Source organism: Leopardus geoffroyi, chromosome B4, assembly GCF_018350155.1.
Source record: "Leopardus geoffroyi isolate Oge1 chromosome B4, O.geoffroyi_Oge1_pat1.0, whole genome shotgun sequence".
Lineage (NCBI taxonomy): Eukaryota > Metazoa > Chordata > Mammalia > Carnivora > Felidae > Leopardus > Leopardus geoffroyi.
In genome coordinates this window covers 84,649,074-84,669,334 of record NC_059341.1, presented here as the reverse complement: position 1 = coordinate 84,669,334, position 20,261 = coordinate 84,649,074, and the positions used below count along the sequence as shown (strand labels likewise).

Below are 20,261 nucleotides of genomic sequence, written 5' to 3'. Positions count from 1 at the left end.
AAAAAAAAAAAAAATCAATTAGATCAGGGCGTGGAGCTGGAGTTAAAAGAGAAAAGAAGCCTTTAAAAGTCTGCACTTCTTTCTGCTGTTTTGAATAGGAACAGATAAAGCTTCCCCTCTGGTTTGAGTAAGTCAAGCCCGGGGCTAGGTTGGCGGTGATTGGCCAGGACTGGGAAAATGAGGTTAAGATGCAAACACAAGCAAATATAAGGCAGTGGTCTGTGCAGCCATTACTAGGCTAAGGCAGCGGAACCTGGCACCTTCTGCTTTGGGTTGGTTCTCCGGAACTGCTGCTACTTTCTCGCCAGAAAACCAGGAAGACCGGTGGGGGAGAAGGCAAGGTAAGGTCTATTTGGTGTGTGGGTGTCCATCAGCAGAGCAATCCTACTGAGCAAGGAAGAAACGAAGGGAAGAGGAGATCGACATTTCTGTGCCTTTGTCTTCTTGGATGAGGCTTTTAAAGGATTAAACCAGGAGTTTGTAACGAGTTGTGCAAACTTCCTGCTGCGAAGTTAAGGCCCTTGTTAGAAACCACTGAACCGATAGAGCACTGTTTTCGAAAGCTGGGAAGTGTGGAGACTACCCCTTTCACACGTCTCTTGGAAAGGCGGCGTGGGCCAAGGCGGAGGTTAGAACTGCTTCCTCTGCTTGGGCTCCGTTCACAGGGGGATCTGTGAGAGTTAAGGGCCGCTGGCTTTTAGCCTGGGCCTCCAAAACTGCACCCCACCCCCAAGGGTTTCTGCAGGGGCCTCAAAAGTCCTGAATTAATAAGGACTTGGAGAAGAGGGAGGGAGAGATTGAGCTTTGGGGGACTTTGATGCCACAGCTGCCATCAACTATTCTGGGTGTCCCAGGGAGGCAGGAAGTCCCTCCCTTGAGCATGTCCTCTCCTTAAGTGGGGGGACCTTGGCCCAGTGAGCTCCTTCCCTGTTGCTAAGTCCCTGCTGGGAAATGGGACTGCTTTTGGCCTCTCAGACTCACAGCCCTGATGAGTGCCGATTCTACCAGGTGGAAGCTTGACTATTTTCAACGAATGAATTCACTGGCCCTTGTCCCCTTCCCCTATTTGGGTCATGGTGTTTGCCTTTAATGAATGAAATCTAGGGTCTGAAGAGAACTTGAACAAATATTTCCTGGCAGTTCTGAGCAGCACCAGGTAGGGTGGGGCAGCGCAAGTTATCGAATGAAATCCTCAGACGCCGGCTGCTCTGGGTCTGTGCCCTGCTTTAGTCTTGCTCCAGCAGTACACAAAGGGAGTCTGGGTTTTTTGTTGTTTTTTGTTTTTGTTTCTTTTGCGCTTTTTGCCAAAGTCCACACACTACATAATGGCACGAGCTCTCCAAACCTGGCTTCATCCACCAAGGCTCAAGGATAGAATGGGCAGACATGCTCTTAACAAGCACAGTATGCCTCCAAGTAGCAAAACTCCATACGGCCCTTTCTGGGTGGGTTGTTTCATGTTTTGTTTTTTGTTTCTGTTTTTATTTGGTTGGGGTTTTTTTTTGTTGTTTTGGTTTGGTTTTTTTGCTTCTGTAAATCCATCAAGCACATCTTTTTTCCTTTGCCTCTTGAGAGCATTCATCAGTTATCCGTATCGGAATGCAAGCTCCTTGAGAGCAAGAACCAGACAACAGGCAGGCATTTTATTTACACAAAGCCCCTACGTGACCATGCATGTGTGTAAGTACTTGATAACCCTGGACACGCCCTGAATACAGATGGTGGGGCACCGGACTTCTCTTCACCACTTCCTCCCTCTCCCCACCCTGCCTTGTGGGCAGCCACTGAACCACTGGCTCCTGTGGATCTGTGTGAGAGGGGGAAGGAGGGCATCAGCCCCCAGGAAGACCTGGCCACCCAGCCTTTCCCTGCTGGCTCCCTGAACTCTGTCCCCCCTCTCCCTGCCCAGGCTCTGCCATTTTAATTTTCCTCTTCTCCGAGGCCCAGGGAACATATTAGTCATCAGACAAAAGCAAGACAAGCTGTTCAAGTTTTAGGATAGTTTACTTAGAAAAGTCTGGAAAGTAAAAGCCCAATGAGAAAGAGAGTTGACCCCGCAGAGGACCTGGCAAGCAGGACCTCTGGAAACAGCTGGAAGGAATGAGTGAGAGAAGGCAGCCCAGCTTGGAAATATTCTGACGTAAGCTTTTCTCCCCGTGAGCCACTGAAGGAAGGTGCATTTAGGAAGGGTTACACGACATCGAAGTGACTAAAAAGCACAGGCTTTAGGGTCAGATACGGATTTTGCTCTAGTGTGTGACCCTAGGCAAATTATTTAACCTCTCTGAACCTCAACTTGCCTGCAATGTAAGATAAAATATACTCCGTTTATAAGAATTAAGTGACATAACGTGAGCCAACACAGGGCTTGACATATTTATGACCCCTTCAGTAAATGACCGTGACTCTGACCAGAGCTCTTGACAAGGGAAGTGGCAAGGGGGGAGCAGACCTTCCGGGTGGGGACCCCCAGACCAGCCAGGCTTCCCTCGAGAACTCGGATGAGTCATCCACCACCACCACCCCCCACCCCCGCCCCATCGCCGTGGAGCCGCAGGGCGCACCACAAGGACGTGGCAGGATGGCTGATGAGAAGCTAGGAAATGACCTAGGAGAAAAGCTGGGTGGGTGCGTGCCCCCCCCCCCCCCCCCCCGTGAGGGGCCTCGTCTCCCCTGCTCACTCTGTGCCGTGGCAGCCTTGCGAAGACCAGCACCATGTCTCTGAGCGGCGCCTTCAGGGCCGTGGGCAACGAGCCTGGGATCATCACCTGGCGGATCGAGGTGAGCTGGGCCGGAGGCACACCTTCCTCCCCGTGCCGCGGGGCACGCTCTGGCGGCCCTCTGGCACTCGCGAGCCTCCCGTCTTTGGGAACAGCAAGGGGAGGCTTCGGAGCCACCTTTTCCTATCCTGGACCCCTCCTGGGTGCTCAAAGGCAGGTGGAAGAAACGCTTTTAGCCCTGGAGAGCAGGGCCCCAAGCAAAAATAAGCTTGCCCTTTATCCCGCCATCTGCTCCGTGAGTCTGCACTTCCCGTAAATGCCCTGGGGCGATGGGTGGGGCCTGGGCCCACCCGGGAGACCTGCGACTCCTGGCTGCTTCTGTGGGAAAACCAGAACCTGTCTTCCACAGGGCACTTTGGCTCCTGCCAAGTGGTAGCGGAGGTAGGGGGCGTGGTTGCCTCTGGGAGTGGGGGCCCTCTCCCGCCCAGCTCTAGCTCCAACAGTCTGTAGCTGGGAACAGCCCTGGCCCCGGGGCAGCTCCACCTGCCAGATGTAAAGACCCCTTCCCTGTGCCCCCACGTCCCTGCTCCGAGCCCAGAGAGGGGCTAATACTTTAGGTACTAAACGTTACCAAAAGTATGGTCTATTTAGCATTTTTACATTTGACACGCACATTTTACATAGAACACACACAAGTATGCCTCAGGTTTACCTCACTTGGTGAGAGTGATGGAAATGCACGTGTGAGGCCAGGTGCATGGCTCTCCTGGGGCAAGCCATACGTGCAGGTGACAGCTCAGGCCCCCACCCCAGGCTGCAATACAGAACACCAGGCATGAAGCCCCTTTGCACCTGCTGGCACTCGCCTCCCACAGCCCCATAGTATCCCCATGTCCCATTTGCAGACCTTGGCCAGCACTGGGCGGTCGGGGCTGGAGAACAGTGCTAAAGGCACTTGGAGCCGGCTGCTCCGAGGTGGGATTTCACTTGTCAGCTTATATCCACTCTTTTGCCTGCAAAGCCTGCAAAGGCTCCTCACAGTGTAGTGAGACGAGACCATGCAGGTGGTGGGGAGGAGGACGGGGTGAAGATGGGGACCCAGATTCAGAGCTGGGACCATGCAGGCAGAGCTGAGCAAAAGCTAGGGGGGTGGCCCCGCTGATCCTGTGACCGGCCGCTATGCCCTGTAGGATCAGTGATGACATCTCCCCTACCTCTCCCCTGCCACATGTGCCAAAAGATAGAGAGGAGAGGGAGGCTGGAGGCGTGGGGTAGATTGCAAACTACGCACACCCCTTGTCCTTCCAGAAACTGGAGCTGGCGCTGGTGCCCCTGAGTGCCCATGGCAACTTCTATGAGGGGGACTGCTATGTCATCCTCTCGGTGAGCACCGTCTCCTTCTTCCCAAGAACTTCTCCCCTGAGAGCCAGTTCCCGGGTTCTGCTGAGATCTGCTGCTGACGCTAATCAGGTCCCTGGTATCCGTCTTGGTCTTTCCTCAGTGTTTTACAGAACAGGCCTCCAGCTTGAGTCTCAAAGGCCGTTCTTAGGGGATGGAGCCCTCAGTCTGAACCTCAGCGGGTAGCCCGCAAGCATCACTTCTCCCTCCCGGGGCTCAGACCCCACATTAAAGTGGTGTGGAGGAAGGCCAGGTAAATACAAGGCCGTGCCTCAAAGTGCTCGTTCTAGTTGAGGAAACAATATCCCACAAGAACGATGCCAACAGAGCCACGCAGACAGACAGACCAGCGCTGTGTCAGCTGTGTAAGGGCAGGGGGGCAGCAAGGTAAGTCTGCCCCCTGCCTTGGAAAGGATCCTCACTGGTCTCCATGTAGTTTGAGAACAGTAAGCTGTCAACTTGCCGCCAAGGTGGGAGGAATGTGGGCTGCTGGAGCTTGGGCCACACAGCAGGTCTGCACAGAGGCCACTGCCGCAAGGGAGAGAGGCCCCGAGCCCCCCTAGGGCGGGACACGAGCCACCCTATGCTGTGTCCTTCCCACACCGGAGGGGCCAGCAGCAGAGCAGGGGCGGGGTGGGTGAGCCGGCCCTCGACCCGATCTCTCTGGACATCCCAGACACGAAGAGTGGGCAGCCTCCTCTCCCAGGACATCCACTTCTGGATCGGGAAGGACTCCTCCCAGGATGAGCAGAGCTGCGCAGCCATCTACACTACACAGCTGGACGACTACCTGGGGGGCAGCCCCGTGCAGCACCGAGAGGTCCAGTACCATGAGTCTGACACCTTCCACGGCTACTTCAAGCAGGGCATCGTGTGAGTAGTTACGCCAGAGCAAGGACATAAGTGGCAGCTTACCCAACAGGAAACCACAAAAGCCAATAAATACGTGAAGGGTCCGAGAAATGCAAATCAAAACAAAGCTATCACTTCCACCTGTCGGAGTAGGCCGGATCAGAGGGCCGGGTGGTGGCAAGCGGTGGCAAGGCCGTGGGGAAATAGGAGCCCTCGTGCCGCCCTGGCGGGGGGACCGCCATAGCGTTCTGGAGAGCAGTCTGCTCCGCGGAGGCAAATCCCACTTCTGGAGGCATGACTCAGAGGACTTCTCATACCCGGGTCTGTAAGAGCTCGTGAGCCAGAATGTCCACAGCAGTGTCATTAGTGGTGGCAGGAAGCTGTAGGCCAGGTAGAGTGCCCACCCCTGGGAGACTGGACAGGAGAAATACTCCAGGATGCCAAGAAGCACTGTGTGGCAGCTGGAGACAATGGGTCAGACACACGCCTAACGTGTGGGCAGGTCTTATATCCATGGTGCTCCTGAACAAAGACACAGACTTGAACTACGTGACAATGCCAGTTTCTGTTTTTAAAAAATATACGCCCACCAAACAACAGGACACACTTATCAGGATGAAAAGAAAAAGATAGTTGTTCCACTGTTGGAAGGGATGCCCGTGGGAGGGAGAGGAATGGGCGAGCATAGGCAGATAAAAGGGAATACATAAATACTGAAAACGAGCGAGGGGTCTTGTAAAGGACAGTGCTGCTAATGTCCCATGAACGGAGGAGTTTAATTAACTCCCAACTTTGCACTTGAGATCAAAAACAACAAGAGGAATTCAAACGAGCTGGAGAAATCTGAGGCTGGTCCAAGGCTCGCCTCTTGCAGGCTGGCAGTCCCCACTGACTGGGGACCTGCTGGGCACAGAGCACCACAAGGTGTCACCAGGGAGCCCAAAGACAAACCTTCTGCTCCGGGGTGGCTTTCTGCATGCCCTTCAGGTGCAGGACCCTGGGATGGAGGCTGGGTTGGGACAAACACCAGGGATAGGAGGGCTGATTCCTGGAGAGAGGGTTTGTCTTAAGGCCCGAGTGTCATTGATGCCTCTGCTGCTCCCCGACTTGTGCCCCTTTCTTTGTCACACGCTGATCTTCAGACAGTTGCTAGAACAAAGCAAGTTCATGCCACAGGGTCTTCCGCACTGACGATGAACCCTCTGGAACTCTAGCCCTCTGTCTGGCGGGTTCCTATCCCTCTTAATACATTAGCTTGATTGCCATTCCTTTAGAGAAGACTGCCCTGACCACTCTGTCAAAAAGTCTGTCACTCAGTCTACTTCTGTGGCAGCCATGACCACCACTCATGTTTACCTGCTTATGTCCTGTCGTCGTCCCTACAGGCAGAGGCCGCAGCTGTGTAGTTTACAACGGTCCCCCCAGTACCCAGCACGTGGCAGGTGCTCGGTAAATAACTGGCTGTTATTTGGATATTCCCACAGCTACAAGAAGGGGGGTGTGGCCTCCGGGATGAAGCATGTGGAGACCAACACCTATGACGTGAAGCGGCTGCTACACGTGAAGGGGAAAAGAAACATCAGGGCCACCGAGGTAAGTCCTCCCCACCGTCTGTCTGCTCCACCTGGCGCCTAAGAATTCCTCCTGAACAATGTCTGCTTCCCATCTGCAGGTGGAAATGAGCTGGGACAGTTTTAACCAAGGTGATGTCTTCTTGCTGGACCTTGGAAAGGTCATCATCCAATGGAATGGCCCAGAGAGCAACAGCGGAGAGCGCCTGAAGGTGTGGTTCATGGGGCTTGCAGTCTCTCATTCGCCTTTTCCTTCCTCCTTCCTCCACTGGCTCTTCCCTTGAGATGCAAGACAGACCTCTGCCTTTGAGTAGAATCTGTTTCAGAGACAGGCCAAGTGCGTGAGTCTGTGACTCACTCCAGGGTCCTAAGCATCAGAATAACCCCTATGTCTGGGACCCGGGTTGCTCCTCCCAAAGCCAGCAGGTGCAGAAGGGGGCCCCGGTGGGGCTAACTGCTTCCTTGGGCTTCTTTGATAGGCTATGCTTCTGGCAAAGGATATTCGGGACAGAGAGCGAGGGGGCCGTGCTGAAATAGGTGTGATCGAGGGAGACAAGGAGGCAGCGAGTCCGGAGCTGATGAAGGTCCTTCAGGACACCCTCGGCCAACGCTCCATTATCAAGCCTGCAGTCCCCGATGAGATCATAGATCAGCAGCAGAAATCAAACATCATGTTGTATCAGTGAGTAACTAAACCTACATGCTGGCTGGAAGCTGGGGTAGGGGGAAGATGTCTCCTGGAAAACCAAGCTACCTGTGCTTGGCTCCTCATTTTGGGTACAGGCGTCTGGCTTTCTTTTAACCCTTTTCATATGCAGCTTCTAGACGGAGCTCAGTGTTCCCCACCCAAGGAGGCAGCTACTGTCTATTCTTGTCAGCAGCCCTTCCTCGTCTCTTGAGGAAGGTCTTCCTTTACTTGAGTCTATACATGCCCCGGGAGGTGGAGGAGATAATGTTTGGGAGAGAGATGCACAGCAGTCTTCTAGAGAACAGAGTCCATTACATTCTTGTCTGCATTTAAGCCACCCCTGTCATAAGAAGTCAAAATTTATCCAGAAACTCCACACTAAAAGCCAGCAAAAATACCAAATTGACTACAAGACGCTTTGTGGAAGAGAAGGCACAGGCTAATTTCTCCCCTTTTCCAGTGTCTCAGACTCAGCTGGGCAGCTGGCGGTCACAGAGGTAGCAACAAGACCACTGGTCCAGGACTTACTGAACCATGATGTAAGTAGAGCTTGGGTGGGCTTGGCGTCTGGGGCCAGCCCTGGCTTTAGAGATCTTCCTTATGTTCCTCAGTGGCAGTAACCACTTTTATCCCCGACTGCTTCAGGACTGCTACATCTTAGACCAGAGTGGAACCAAGATCTACGTGTGGAAAGGAAGAGGGGCCACAAAGATTGAGAAACAGACAGCCATGTCTAAAGCCCTGGTAGGAGCCACAGGCGTATGGTATTGTCCCCCAAATTCTGGTAGTAACACTTCAGACATGTAGCCATATTCGGAACCGGGGCACAGAACATCACAGTCACGTATGTGAACTTCAGTCTGATAGACAAACTGGGATTCAAATCCAGGTTTGCTATACATCTCCGGTATATTCGGAGGATTCTGAGTGTTCTGAGGATTAAATAACATTTGCAAAGCACTTAGAACAGTACCTGGCCCCTACCCCTGCTCAGAAAACGGCTGCTGTTATCGAAGGGGATGTCCCATCATGCTTGACAGCCCTGTCCTCAAGAAGCTTATGATGCTGTGCAGGCCCATGCAGATGAGCCCAGCAGGATGCACTTACAAAGCAGTAAACGAGCAAACGAATTTGACACGAAATCAGTGGAGTACGTGAGTGCTGCAAGAACATAGTAGAGACGGTCTTGCAAAAAAAAAATTAAAAATTAGTCATAATCATGACAGGCCAATCAAGAGATACTGGGACTGTTCCCTCTGTCCTTCCTTTGAGGCAGATAACTTGGCCACTACACATAAGTGAGTTAGGATTTGATTCTGACTCCCAGCAGGGAGCAATCCTATCAACTGGCTTCGAAGGGGTGAGTCAGCAGCCGAGCAAAGAATCCAGTGTATTCCCTGATTGACCTGCCTTCCGGGGTTGGGGGTGTCTGCAGAGCTTCATCCAGATGAAGGGCTACCCCAGCAGCACCAACGTGGAGACCGTCAACGACGGTGCCGAGTCGGCCATGTTTAAGCAGTTGTTCCAGAAGTGGTCAGTGAAGGACCAGACCACTGGCCTGGGGAAAACATTTGGCATTGGCAAAATCGGTGAGGCTGCTCCTCAGATCGCCTTCTCACGGCTGGGACTCTCTAGAAAGGCAGCCACGGGTGCCATTCACTCACTCGGCTTCTCCCAACCCCCTTCTCTGCAGCTAAAGTTTTCCAGGAGAAATTTGATGTGACCCTGCTGCACGCCAAGCCGGAGGTGGCTGCCCAGGAAAGAATGGTCGATGATGGCAGTGGAAAAGTTGAGGTGAGTCAGTGATTCACACCTCGGGGTGGGGGGGGGGGGGGGGGGGGGGGGAGGGGGGCGGCAGGCGGCACCGGCCCTCCTGGCTGTCCTGCTGGAGAGGAGGGAGCAGGTGATTCCGTGTCTGCTTTGGCACCCCTCTGGCACCTCAGGAGCAGTCTCTAAGAGGTGTCTGAGTCTGCAAAGCTTTCCCACAGTGCCTCAGGGACGTGAAAGGCTGACAGCCCAGTGTGCTCTCAATAACTCACCTGGCAGATAGATTCAAATCATCCCCGAGCCGTGATGGGGCGCACCTGAGCGGGAATGATCCGGTTCTCCTCGGGATTTGGATCCTGCAAGTGTGATAAGCCCTCAGGGCGAGGAAAGAAGAACCAGGGAGGGAAGGTGTACTTTTCAGTGGACATTAGTGTCTTTCCTGCCGCGTTCTCTGCTGAGCACGGCCCAATCCCTTCCGGCAGCTGTCCCTTCGAACAGGAGCCCCACCCCTAGGAAATTGTGTCTCCTTCTGCGCCCAGGTCTGGAGAATTGAAAACCTCGAGCTGGTCCCTGTGGAGCATCAGTGGTATGGTTTCTTTTATGGGGGAGACTGCTATCTGGTCCTCTACACGTACGAGGTGAATGGGAAGCCACATTACGTCTTGTACATCTGGCAGGTAGGCCTGAAGCAGGCTCTTAGCTCTGGCTGCTGATGCTTCCTCTGGCCCCCGAGTGGGGGCAAGGGGTGGCGGGGACCCATTTCTCCCCCTCTAACCACCGCAGGGCCGCCACGCCTCAAAGGATGAGCTGGCAGCCTCGGCATACCAGGCCGTGGAGGTGGATCAGGAGTTTGCTGGGGCCCCTGTGCAGGTTCGAGTTACCATGGGGAAGGAGCCACGCCACTTCATGGCCATCTTCAAAGGGAAGCTCGTTATCTTTGAGGTGAGACCCCCCTCAGATAAGATTACACCATGAGCAGGAATGCCCAGAACTCGAAGGTCAGCAGGAGGCTACCGAGTCGGAGAGGAGGGAGGGAGACCAGGGCTTGGGGCAGACACAGACAAGAAGCAGGTTAATCTCGGGGCGCCTGGGCGGCTCAGCACAGTTCATGAGTTTGAGCCCCATGCCGGGCTCAGCACTGGCAATGAATGCATGGAGCCTACCTGGGATTCCCTCTCTCCCTCTCTCTCTGCCCCTCCCCCCCTCGTGTTCTCTCTCCCTCCCTCTCCTCTCTTTCTCTCTCTTTCTCTCTCAAAAATAAATAAACATTTTTTACAAAGAAGAAGGGGAAGAGGGTTAATCTCTCCAAGCCATTCAGGTGAATCCCAACTGCCTAGGACTTTAAGTCCAAACCACTGCCCAATTAATGTTCAAGGTCCTTCATGATCTGACCCATATTACCTCTGCAGGTGTATTACCCTCAGCTCCCTAACCTACACACTTCACTCTAGTGAGGTGGGTCTCCTCATGAGACCTCACGTGTGCCACGCGTCCAGCCCCGCCATGTCCAACCCTCCCTCCCCCACTGGATGTGCCCTTTCAAACTCAAGTCCCACTTCCTCCATGAAGCTCTGGCCGAAGCAACACCAGGAATGTGTAATGTCATTTGCTTGATATCACACAAGCCTGTGGTCAAGTCCTAGCCTTGTCATTTATTAACCAGACTGCTAAGCCTCAGTTTTCCCATCTGTACTACAGGATAATCATACCTACTTCACATGGTTATTCTGAGGTTCCGTGAAATAATGTAGGTGAGGTGCTAACCACAGAGCCTAACAGACAATAAAAGTCTCAGAGTGGGAGCTAATATTATTGGCTCCGTGATGCCAGTTCACCTGACCTCTTCCAGTGTGCATGGCAGCTCCCCGTGGGCAAAAGCAGTGTTGAATTCATCCACACTACAACGGCGACCCCAGAGCTCCGCTCACGTGGGACTCCAGAGAACCAGATTCTGCTCTTCTCCTCTCTAGGGTGGGACTTCCAGAAAGGGAAACGCTGAGCCCGACCCTCCAGTGAGGCTCTTCCAGATTCAAGGAAATGACAAATCCAACACCAAAGCGGTGGAGGTTCCAGCCTTGGCCTCCTCCCTAAACTCCAATGATGTCTTTCTGCTGCGGGCCCAAGCAGAACACTACCTGTGGTACGGCAAGGTAAGATGTCTGGCCCCGGTGGACACACCGGCCCCTGGGAGCCCTGCCCTGGGCCCTCCCTCCCGTCAGCGAGGCCAGAGGAACTAAACAGTAGGCCGGAGCAGTCCTCAAGAAGATGAGCCTTTCCCTAAAGGATCTTCAAAGAGTGCGAGTGTTTCTTGCAATTAGAAACTCACTGACCACATTGCTCACACCCAGGAGACACTCCATAAGCTTCTACACAGACGGAGGCTGGATAAGCCAATCTTTCCACACCGGTCTGGTGGAATGTAACAGGACAGGCATGAACATTGAGCAAAAGCGCTAGAACTGCGATTCTGTCCATTCAGATCGCATCTACGTCAAAAAGCACTAACACTTACAAAAGAGAACGGAGCTGGGAAAGATGCTCAATGCCACACTCACCGGGGAAGGGCAAGTGAAAACCACAGACATGCTACTGTACAGCTAGGAGAGTGGCTAAAAAACAAAGAAAAAAAAAAAAGTAGACAATATCAAGTGCAGATGAGGGCACAGAGCAATGGGAACTCGTGGGCATTGCTGGTGGCAGTGCAAATACAGCCTTTGGGAAACAATGTGACGGTTAATCTTATAAAACACACACATACGATCCGACAGCCCCACGCCCGGTTTTACCCATGTGAGATAATAAAACTACCTTCACACAACTATGCATAGCACCTTTATTCACTAGCACCCAAAATTGGAAGCAACTCAACTAGAAAATGAAAACAGCGGTATATTCATACTACTATTCATAGTAGAATACCTCTCGGCAACGCAAAGAAAAAAGCTGTTGATACTCACGACAAAGCTGAATCTCAAATGCGCTGTGCTAAGGAAGCCAGCCTCAAAGACTACACAGTGCGTGATTCCGTGTACAACATTCTGGAAAAGGCAACAGTGTAGTGATGGAGAACAGACCGACGGTTGCCGGAGGTTAGGGACGTGGGGAGCATCCGACCACAGAGGGGTAGTCCGAGGGAATTTTTGGCGGGGCTGAGGCAAATGTTCTAAACCTTCCGTTTTGATGGTGGTAACGTGATTCTGTGTGTTTGTCAAGGCTCATAGAAGTGTACACCAAAAAGAGTGAATTTTCTTGAATAAGTAACTTTTCAAATTTAAGTTTTTTTCTCTTAAAAAAGAATCCGAAGTCGGTGCTAAAATCCCACGTGAAGCCAAAACCAAGGGGGCTCTTGCCGACTTCTGTGTGGGTTTCAGAGTCCAGTCCTGCTCTCTGCCACCACGCTGCTTTCCTCTCCCCCGCCCCTCCTCTCCCAGCACTAGAACAAACCCCTCTCCCCCTCCTGAGGCGCTGTGGCTTTGGTAGCTGATCCCAGGACACTCTCAGTGTGGCTTCGCCCCCTACATCAACGCATCTATGTTCGACTAACCCCTGTGCTCTCCTCACCCCACTCAGGGGTCTAGTGGGGATGAGCGGGCAATGGCCAAGGAGCTGGCCGGCATTCTCTGCGAGGGCACCGAGGACACTGTGGCCGAGGGCCAGGAGCCGGCTGAGTTCTGGGACCTGCTGGGAGGCAAGACTGCCTACGCCAATGACAAAAGGTAGGGGAACACAGCGCCCCCTCGTCTGGGCTCCCCCTGCCGCCCAGGCTTGGGAACTGCACAAACTCTAGGATGCCTTTCCGTTTTAAAAGCCTGATTTCCACGTCGCTCAGTTCCTCTGAATGGACTGTATTGCAGACTACAGCAGGAAATCCTAGACGCGCAGCCCCGTCTCTTTGAATGTTCCAATAAGACAGGGCGGTTCGTTGTCACTGAGATCACAGACTTCACCCAGGATGACCTGAACCCAGGTGATGTGATGCTCCTGGATACCTGGGACCAGGTAAGACGCAGCCAGAGAACGAGTGGCAGAGATCCCCACAGTTGAGGCTATTTTTTGTGTAGTGCCTCCCCTGTCAAGGATAAACCCAGGGTAGCTCTGGCCCACCCTCGAGTCAACCAAACATTCGTCAAGGGTAACCAAAGGAAGAGCCCACTCTTTGCCAGGGATGGAGAAATCAGAAGGTTGTTTAGAACTGCCGCCTTGGGGATTTTCCCACTTTGCCCTGGGAAAATCAGGCCATCTTATCGTCAGGCACTCCTTTCTCTTCCGCCAACAGGCTCCACACTCGGAGATATGGCCTTTTAGGGAATATAGGGGTGTAAAGGGGATATCTTCGGGGCAACCCCTCCCTGACATTCAGCTCAGCAAACATACTCAGCCCCTCCTTCGTGCCAGTCCCTGGGGTGGGTGTAGTGTCACCAAGGTGAAGGGCCCCTGCTCTCAGAGTTTACAGACCGATGGAGGAACTGGACATAGAAACATCCTTTTGCCATGATGGGAGTGTGAGGTGCCACGGGAGCACAAATTAGGGGCACGCAACACCGTTTAGGGGCTCAGAGAAGACGCCCTAGAAGAGATGGCTCCCAGGCTGAATCTCCAAGGACAAGTAGGCTCGGTAGAGAGGTAGAGGGAGCATCCTGGGCAAAGGAAACAGCACAAGTAAAAGCAAGGCACGGAAGAGTCTAATACACAGGGAACTACCATCGATATCCCATCAAGCCATAGAGTTAAGGAGTTAGAGATGAAGCTAAGAAGTAGATTACCTGCCGTACCCACCAGGCCCAGTTTGAATTTCATCCTGGAAAGCTACTGAAATTTAGGCAGGTGAGTGACATGGTCACTGTGCTTTCAATAGATCATCCTGGAAAGTAGGAGAGGAGGGATGGCGGCGGGGGGGACGGGACAACAGAACACTGCACACTGGGAAGCCAGCCAAGAGAGTATCGTAACAGTCAAGTAAGAGCCACCATAAGCTGCACGGGGGCAGTGGGATGGTGACAGATTTGCCAAATGCCGGATACAGGGGCATCTGGGATGACTCCCGGGGCACTGCCCGAGGTGACCCGATGGATGCCATTCACCAAGAATGGAGACACAGACCCAAGTCTAGAAGAGAAGAGCTGCCTTTGGGGGTGTTGTAGCTGAGGTGCTCGGAGACCACGATGAGGGGGGGGGGCCTGCAAGAAGTTGGGTTCAGGAAGCTGAAGCTTAACGAGATCTAGGAGACACGTGCGCGATTAGAATTCTGGGAAAACTTTTCTCTCTGCTGAACAAATCAAGCTGGGAAAGTTCTCTGAGGCTGTGACTTGCTGAGGGGGCAAGATAGGGCAGGGTATATGGTCTGGTACCTTGTCCTTGATATAAGCACATGAATGTTCCACCTCTCCAACAGGTATTCTTGTGGATCGGGGCTGAGGCCAATGCCACAGAGAGGGAGAGAGCCCTCACGACGGCCGCGGAGTACCTGCACACTCACCCCAGTGGCCGAGATGCTGACACACCGATCCTGATCATTAAACAGGGGTTTGAGCCTCCCACCTTCACAGGATGGTTCTTGGCCTGGGACTCGCATATGTGGAGTGTAAGAACAGAGAGCATGGGCGAGATATCCCTACCGCCTGGGAGCTGAGCGCTGGTAGCTCAGGGGGAAAGTGGGGTCCCGACTTAAGGGCTGAGTAAATCCAGGACCACATTCCCCCCGCCCCCTCCCCACTCCCTGCTTTTTACTTTCCTTCTCTTTTCCACCCACCATGGCAGTAAGTCCAGTTAGGGAAATTCACAGCTTGTCTCAGGAATAAGCAGTGCGTGGAGGTAATAGTTTATAACGTTTATCCACACACATCACCTTTTTGAGGTTCACAGCCACCCTGACAGCTGGAGCATTTGACACCTGTTTCCCATGTTATGAATGAGGAGGCTTAGAGGAGAGGAGTTTTGTCTAAAGTCACTATTAACCAATAGGAAGAAGCCAGGATTTCTGACTCCTAGCCGACCTCTCTGTCTTCAGTCTCATACAGAGGATTAGGAAACACCAGCAAAGAGCGATCATGTTTAAGTACCTTCCAGCCTGGCCTTGACCAGAAGGGGGGATTTTCATCTGTGCTTCCCCGCCCCCCCCACAACGTCTTCTGATTCCCTGATTCTCTCGCCTGTTTGCTCTCCTTGAGGGTACAGCCTAGGCCTGAGGCATCACTCCCCGCAGAAACAGCACCGCGTCCTGTTTTGTATGTTTCAGGCAGGGAAATCGTATGAACAGTTAAAAGAAGAGCTGGGAGACACTGCTGCTATCACAAGAATCACCGCGGTGAGTTGGGTTTACTCTTGGAGAAGCAAGCAGAGCCCGAGGGAAACCGCAAACGCTACAGACGTCATGTGGGCAAAACCCTATCTTGTCCTTCTTAGTATCGCTCTAGTGGTCCATTTTGATTTAAGATTGTTGGGTGTTTTTTAAGTTTATTTATTTTGAGAGAGAGAGCGCAAGGATGCAAGCGGGAGAGGGGCAGAAAGAGGGAGACAGAATCCCAAAGTTTTTGCACTGTAAGCGCAGAACCCAAAGTAGAACTCGAACCCACGAACCCAAGAGATCACAACCTGAGGGGAAATCAAGAGTCAGACGCTTAACTGACTGAACCACCCAGGTGCCCCCAGATTTAGGATTGTTTTAATCAACAGAAAAGCAGGTCTGAAAGCCGAGTCCCTCATTTTACTGCCTTCCAGAATTTAGAAGAGACTTGCTGCTTTAAAAAGAAACAAACATATTTTTATTCATTTATTTTTTTTAACGCTTGTTTATTTTTGAGAGAGAGCGACACACACAGAATGTGAGCGGGGGAGGGGCAGAGAGAGAGAGAGAGAGAGGGAGACACAGAATCCAAAGCAGGCTTGAACTCACAAACTGTGAGATCATGACCTGAGCCGAAGCCGGACGCTCAACCGACTGAGCCACCCAGGTGCCCCTTTAATGCTTACTTATTTTGAGAGAGAGACAGAAAGAGAGCACAAGGTGGGGAGGGGCAGAAAGCGAGGGAGACACAGAGTCGGAAGCAGGCTCCAGGCTCTGACCTGTCACCACAGAGCCTGACAAGGGGTTCAAACTCACAAGTTGTGAGATCATGACCTGATCCAAAGTCGGGACGCTTAACTGACTGAGCCACCCAGGCGCCTCCCCGCCAACCAAAAAAAAAAAAAAAAAGCCGAACATATTTTTAAATATAAATACAAGGAATTATGACCTATGAACTACCTGGTATTATGAACCAAATTTTTTGTCCTCCAAAATACATAGGTTGAACTCCTAACCCCTAACGTGATGGTACTGGGAGGTGGGGCCTTTAGGAGGTAATTAGGTCATGAGGGCGGGGCCTTCATAAATACGATTAGTGCCCTTAAAGGAAGAGCTATGAGGGCTTGCTCTCTGCTCTCTGCCATGTGAGGATACAATGGGAAGATGCCACCTGCAAGCCAGGAATCAGCCTCTCGCCTGACCTAGGATTTGCAGGCATCGTGGTCTTGGACTTCCTAGCCTCCACAACGGTGAGAAATAAATGTTTGCTGTTTAAGCTAAACAACAAACAAACGAAAACGACAAAAACAAAAACTAATTTTATTTTTCAAGTCTGTTATTCAGGACAGATTACATTGACTGGTGGTATTTTTCATAAACAATAAGCTTTTAACCTACGTGATATGCTTACCGATTTCTGACAGTCAGGTCCACAGAAACTCAGGCCATTACCCCCGTTTTAATGGCTACAGGAAGTGGAGCCTCTGGCCAGGAATCCAACATTTCCTTAACATCAGGATGAGTACATGGTACCAGGTGTCCAAACCATCTGCAATTCTATCCTTTGTGCTCTACAAACTCAAGATTCCAAAACTGATGGTGATGTAGTATCTTTAAAATATATGTAGGAATAGTATGACTTCAGGGCTCCTGGGTGGCTCAGTCAGCTAAGCGTCCTGACATTGCTTCAGGTCATGATCTCACGACTCAGGAGTTCGAGCCCCGCATCGGGCTGTGTGCTGGCAGCTCAGAGACTGAAGCCTGCTTCGGATTCTGTCTCCCTCTCTCTCTGCCCCTCTCCCGCGCATCCTGTGTATGTGTGTCTCTCTCTCAAAAATAAATAAACTTAAAAAAAAAAAAAAATAGTATGACTTCAATTGAGAGTCATTTAAAGGCTGGAAATGTAGAGCTTAAATACAAGTGCCAAAAGAAGGTATGTGATCACAGTATTTAAATGAGATGTAGGCACAGCGTTTATGCCAAAATGGCTATACAGGATTTACCCTAGACTAAATCAGTTTTCCTCAGAAGGACCCCAAAATCTGAATATTTCAGCTTCCCAGATGATTCTGACATGCAGTCAGCTTTAGGGACCATTGTTCCAAAAGGTGATCACAAAGGGTGCAGTGGTATAAGCCGAAATATTAAATGTTATACATACAGAACTTCAATTGCACAGAACCTGAACAGTCTTTTATCCCGTCTACGTTCTTACCTTGCCCAGGACATGAGGAACGCAACCCTCTCCCTGAATTCTGAGCCAAAATATTACCCTATAGAAGTTCTGTTGAAAAATCAAAATCAGGAGCTGCCCGAGGATGTGAACCCTGCCAAAAAGGAGGTAAGTAGCTAAAGGAGCTGCGTCTAATGTGAGTGGAGCTCTCCGTGAGGAAAGCACCTGTCTCAATCTACGGCCTAGGAGGACAGCTCTGGCACATTGTAGGCCCCTCAACAGACATCTGAGCTACCCAGTAGCTCAAGACAATACCCCAGGCTCCTTTTTTTTTTTTTATCACCTCTCACAGCAACCCATCAGCTAGCCTCTGCCCCCTCCCCTCCATCTCTCTGCTGTTCAGCCATCATGGACGACTGCAATAGTCCCCCAACTGATTTCCACCCTCGTCCCTACGATCAGTTCCCCACATAACAGCCAATAGGCTTTTAACACAGGTAACACTGTTCTGCTCGAAACACCTCACGTGGCTTCCCACTGCAATTAGAACAGAATCCAAAATCCCTTCTGTGGCCTCCAAGGCTCTACACAGCCTGGCCCCTGCCCACCTCTCTGATTTCACCTCATCGACCACTGCCTTCTTCACTTCCCACCCCCTCCGGCCTGTGGCTCCCTTTCTGTCTCAAACCTGCTCATCCCAGCCTTCAAGCCTTTACACTTGCTACTGCTCCCACCCAAAACTACTTTCTTCTCTCAGATCCTCACAGAGCCAGCTCCTCCACACTGTTTAGGCCTCAGCTTCAATGCCCACCCCCAGAAAGGCCTTCCCTGACCGCCCCGTCAAATACTGCTTAAGAGTAAGCTCCTTGTCTGTCTCATTCGCCACCACATTCTCCGCTTTTCAGCACCTGTAACAGTTCCTGCCACAAGCAGGCCCTCTTTTAAGTTTTGGCTGAGTGAATGAACACGTTGAATTAATTAACTCATTTTCCCCTTGAAGGAGTTGATTTGGGAAGGGCCTCTGGGTTTCCCCCAATGTCTTACCCAACCAACTCTTAAGTATCTGAACTACAACTTTCTTGAAAACAGAGGCCGTACCTTCATTCAGACAGAAAATATTCAGTAAGCATCAATAAATAAACGTTAGGAGAATTTTATGCGCTCAACAAGATCCACTTGATCATGCATTTGGAAATGTCTGGTTAGGGATGCCTGCGTGGCTCAGTCGTTTGAGCGTCCAACTCGATTTCGGCTCAGGTCATGATCTGTGGTTCGTGGGATTGAGACCTACGTCGGGCTCTGTGCTGACAGTGAGGAGCCTGCTTGGGATTCTCCCCCCACCCCCTCTCTCTGCTCCTCCCCTGCTCACACACACGTGCACACGCTCTCAAAAATAAACATTAAAAAAAAAAAAATGAAAATGTCTGGATAAAAATGGTAGATAAGGGTATGAAGCACGGAAAACCATCACTCAATTCAGTTCTCCATTCAGCCAAAACCTAATGTCTAGAATTCATCATATATAACCCATTCTTGTTCTTCTGGAAAAAAACTGGTGCCAGGTGGGACCATGAGAGCAGCAAATCCAGTCAGCTTCTCCTCGGGCCAAAATGAGACCCCACAACCTAAGAACTCTTCAATGAGTAATTTAAGTCTATTACGGACTTTCTGAAAACTTCACTCTCTTTCCCGCTTCAAAGACACTCTCTGGCTCTACCCTCCCCACTTCTGCTGGCATTGATAGGTGCCATGTTTTCCTTCTAACTGGAGACTCTGTTTTCTCTCTTAGAATTACCTCTCTGAACAGGACTTTATTTCTGTGTTTGGCATCACAAGAGGGCAATTTGCTGCTCTGCCTGGCTGGAAGCAGCTCCAAATGAAGAAAGAAAAGGGGCTTTTCTAAGGCAAGAAGCTATATGCCTACTGCAAGACCACAGAAGAGAGCAGAGCGTGCCAATATCAGGAAAAGAATTTACCTGCCAATTTTTGCCTAATAGCCAGCTCCTTAAGTCAGATGCAAATCACAGCATGTTCTCCATTTTTCTCATCCCTGCATTCCTTGTTATATACCTAAAATGTTAAATACTCAGTTTTCGATTTTTGTGGCCTTCCGGCGTCCCAGCAGAAAGCACTAAACCTGCATCATGAATGCACTGAGGTCAAAGTAAGAGAAAAAAAAAAAACAAAGTTTAAAGCATTTAATAATGGGGCAAGGACGCACATTGGTTTTAAATGTTAAGATCAGGGGGCACTTGGGTGGCTCAGACAGTTAAGCGTCAGATTCTTGATTTCAGCTCAGGTCATGATCTCATAGTTCGTGAGCTGGAGCCCAAAGTCGGGCTCTGTGCTGACAGCGTGGAGCCTGCTTAGAATTCTCTCTCTCCCTGTCTGCCCCTCCCTCCCTCGCTTGTGCGTGCTCTAATAAGTAAACTTTAAAATAAATAAATTTTAAGATCCGTATTTCCGAAATCAGTTTAACCCACCAATCACCCAAGTTATTTGCATATATACCCCAAGTCAAAATCCAAATGCCCAGATCTGTATGTGCCAGAGATTTTTAACTTTTCAAGTAAAGATATCTGTATGAGAAAATAGTTCTTTTCAGTATTTGGGGTTTGCCTCTTACGGTGATTATTTTGTTATGTTGGGAGAAATGTCTCAGCTCTCGGGTATAAAGAGGCACTGCTGAGTGAGTTCTCGGGATAACTGGATCACTGTACGTCCTGTTTCTGGCACAAGAATGCCAAAATCTGCCTTCCAGCCATCCAGGAAACCTCCGTCCCCACCCATCTACACTCCCATTATCCAA

The 20,261-nt window shown here is 51.2% G+C and overlaps 1 protein-coding gene across 2 annotated transcripts; it reads left to right on the top strand.

Moving 5' to 3' along the window:
* The first annotated feature begins 7 nt into the window (after positions 1 to 7).
* AVIL (advillin) lies at positions 8 to 20,044 on the top strand. 2 transcript variants are annotated; one of them, XM_045464867.1, is made up of 20 exons: positions 8 to 341; positions 2,697 to 2,781; positions 4,029 to 4,103; positions 4,795 to 4,991; positions 6,455 to 6,563; positions 6,643 to 6,753; positions 7,021 to 7,223; positions 7,690 to 7,768; positions 7,875 to 7,973; positions 8,665 to 8,818; positions 8,923 to 9,023; positions 9,536 to 9,673; positions 9,780 to 9,938; positions 10,967 to 11,146; positions 12,567 to 12,712; positions 12,851 to 12,995; positions 14,389 to 14,577; positions 15,232 to 15,300; positions 17,504 to 17,620; positions 19,242 to 20,044. In XM_045464867.1, exons 2-20 carry the CDS (start codon positions 2,716 to 2,718, stop codon positions 19,353 to 19,355), a joined length of 2,451 nt encoding a protein of 816 aa, XP_045320823.1. In that variant the 5' UTR covers positions 8 to 341; positions 2,697 to 2,715; the 3' UTR covers positions 19,356 to 20,044. The 2 variants fall into 2 exon arrangements, with proteins under 2 accessions (XP_045320823.1, XP_045320822.1); XM_045464866.1 differs by lacking the exon at positions 8 to 341 and having other exon boundaries at positions 2,559 to 2,781.
* Positions 20,045 to 20,261: the final 217 nt, after the last annotated feature.

Excerpts from the sequence above, each read along its gene's own strand:
- AVIL (XM_045464867.1), top strand. The coding sequence starts at position 2,716 with ATGTCTCTGAGCGGCGCCTTCAGGGCCGTGGGCAACGAGCCTGGGATC. Across the intron at positions 9,024-9,535 it reads ATGGCAGTGGAAAAGTTGAG|GTCTGGAGAATTGAAAACCT; the intron begins GTGAGTCAGTGA and ends TTCTGCGCCCAG. Across the intron at positions 11,147-12,566 it reads ACTACCTGTGGTACGGCAAG|GGGTCTAGTGGGGATGAGCG; the intron begins GTAAGATGTCTG and ends CACCCCACTCAG.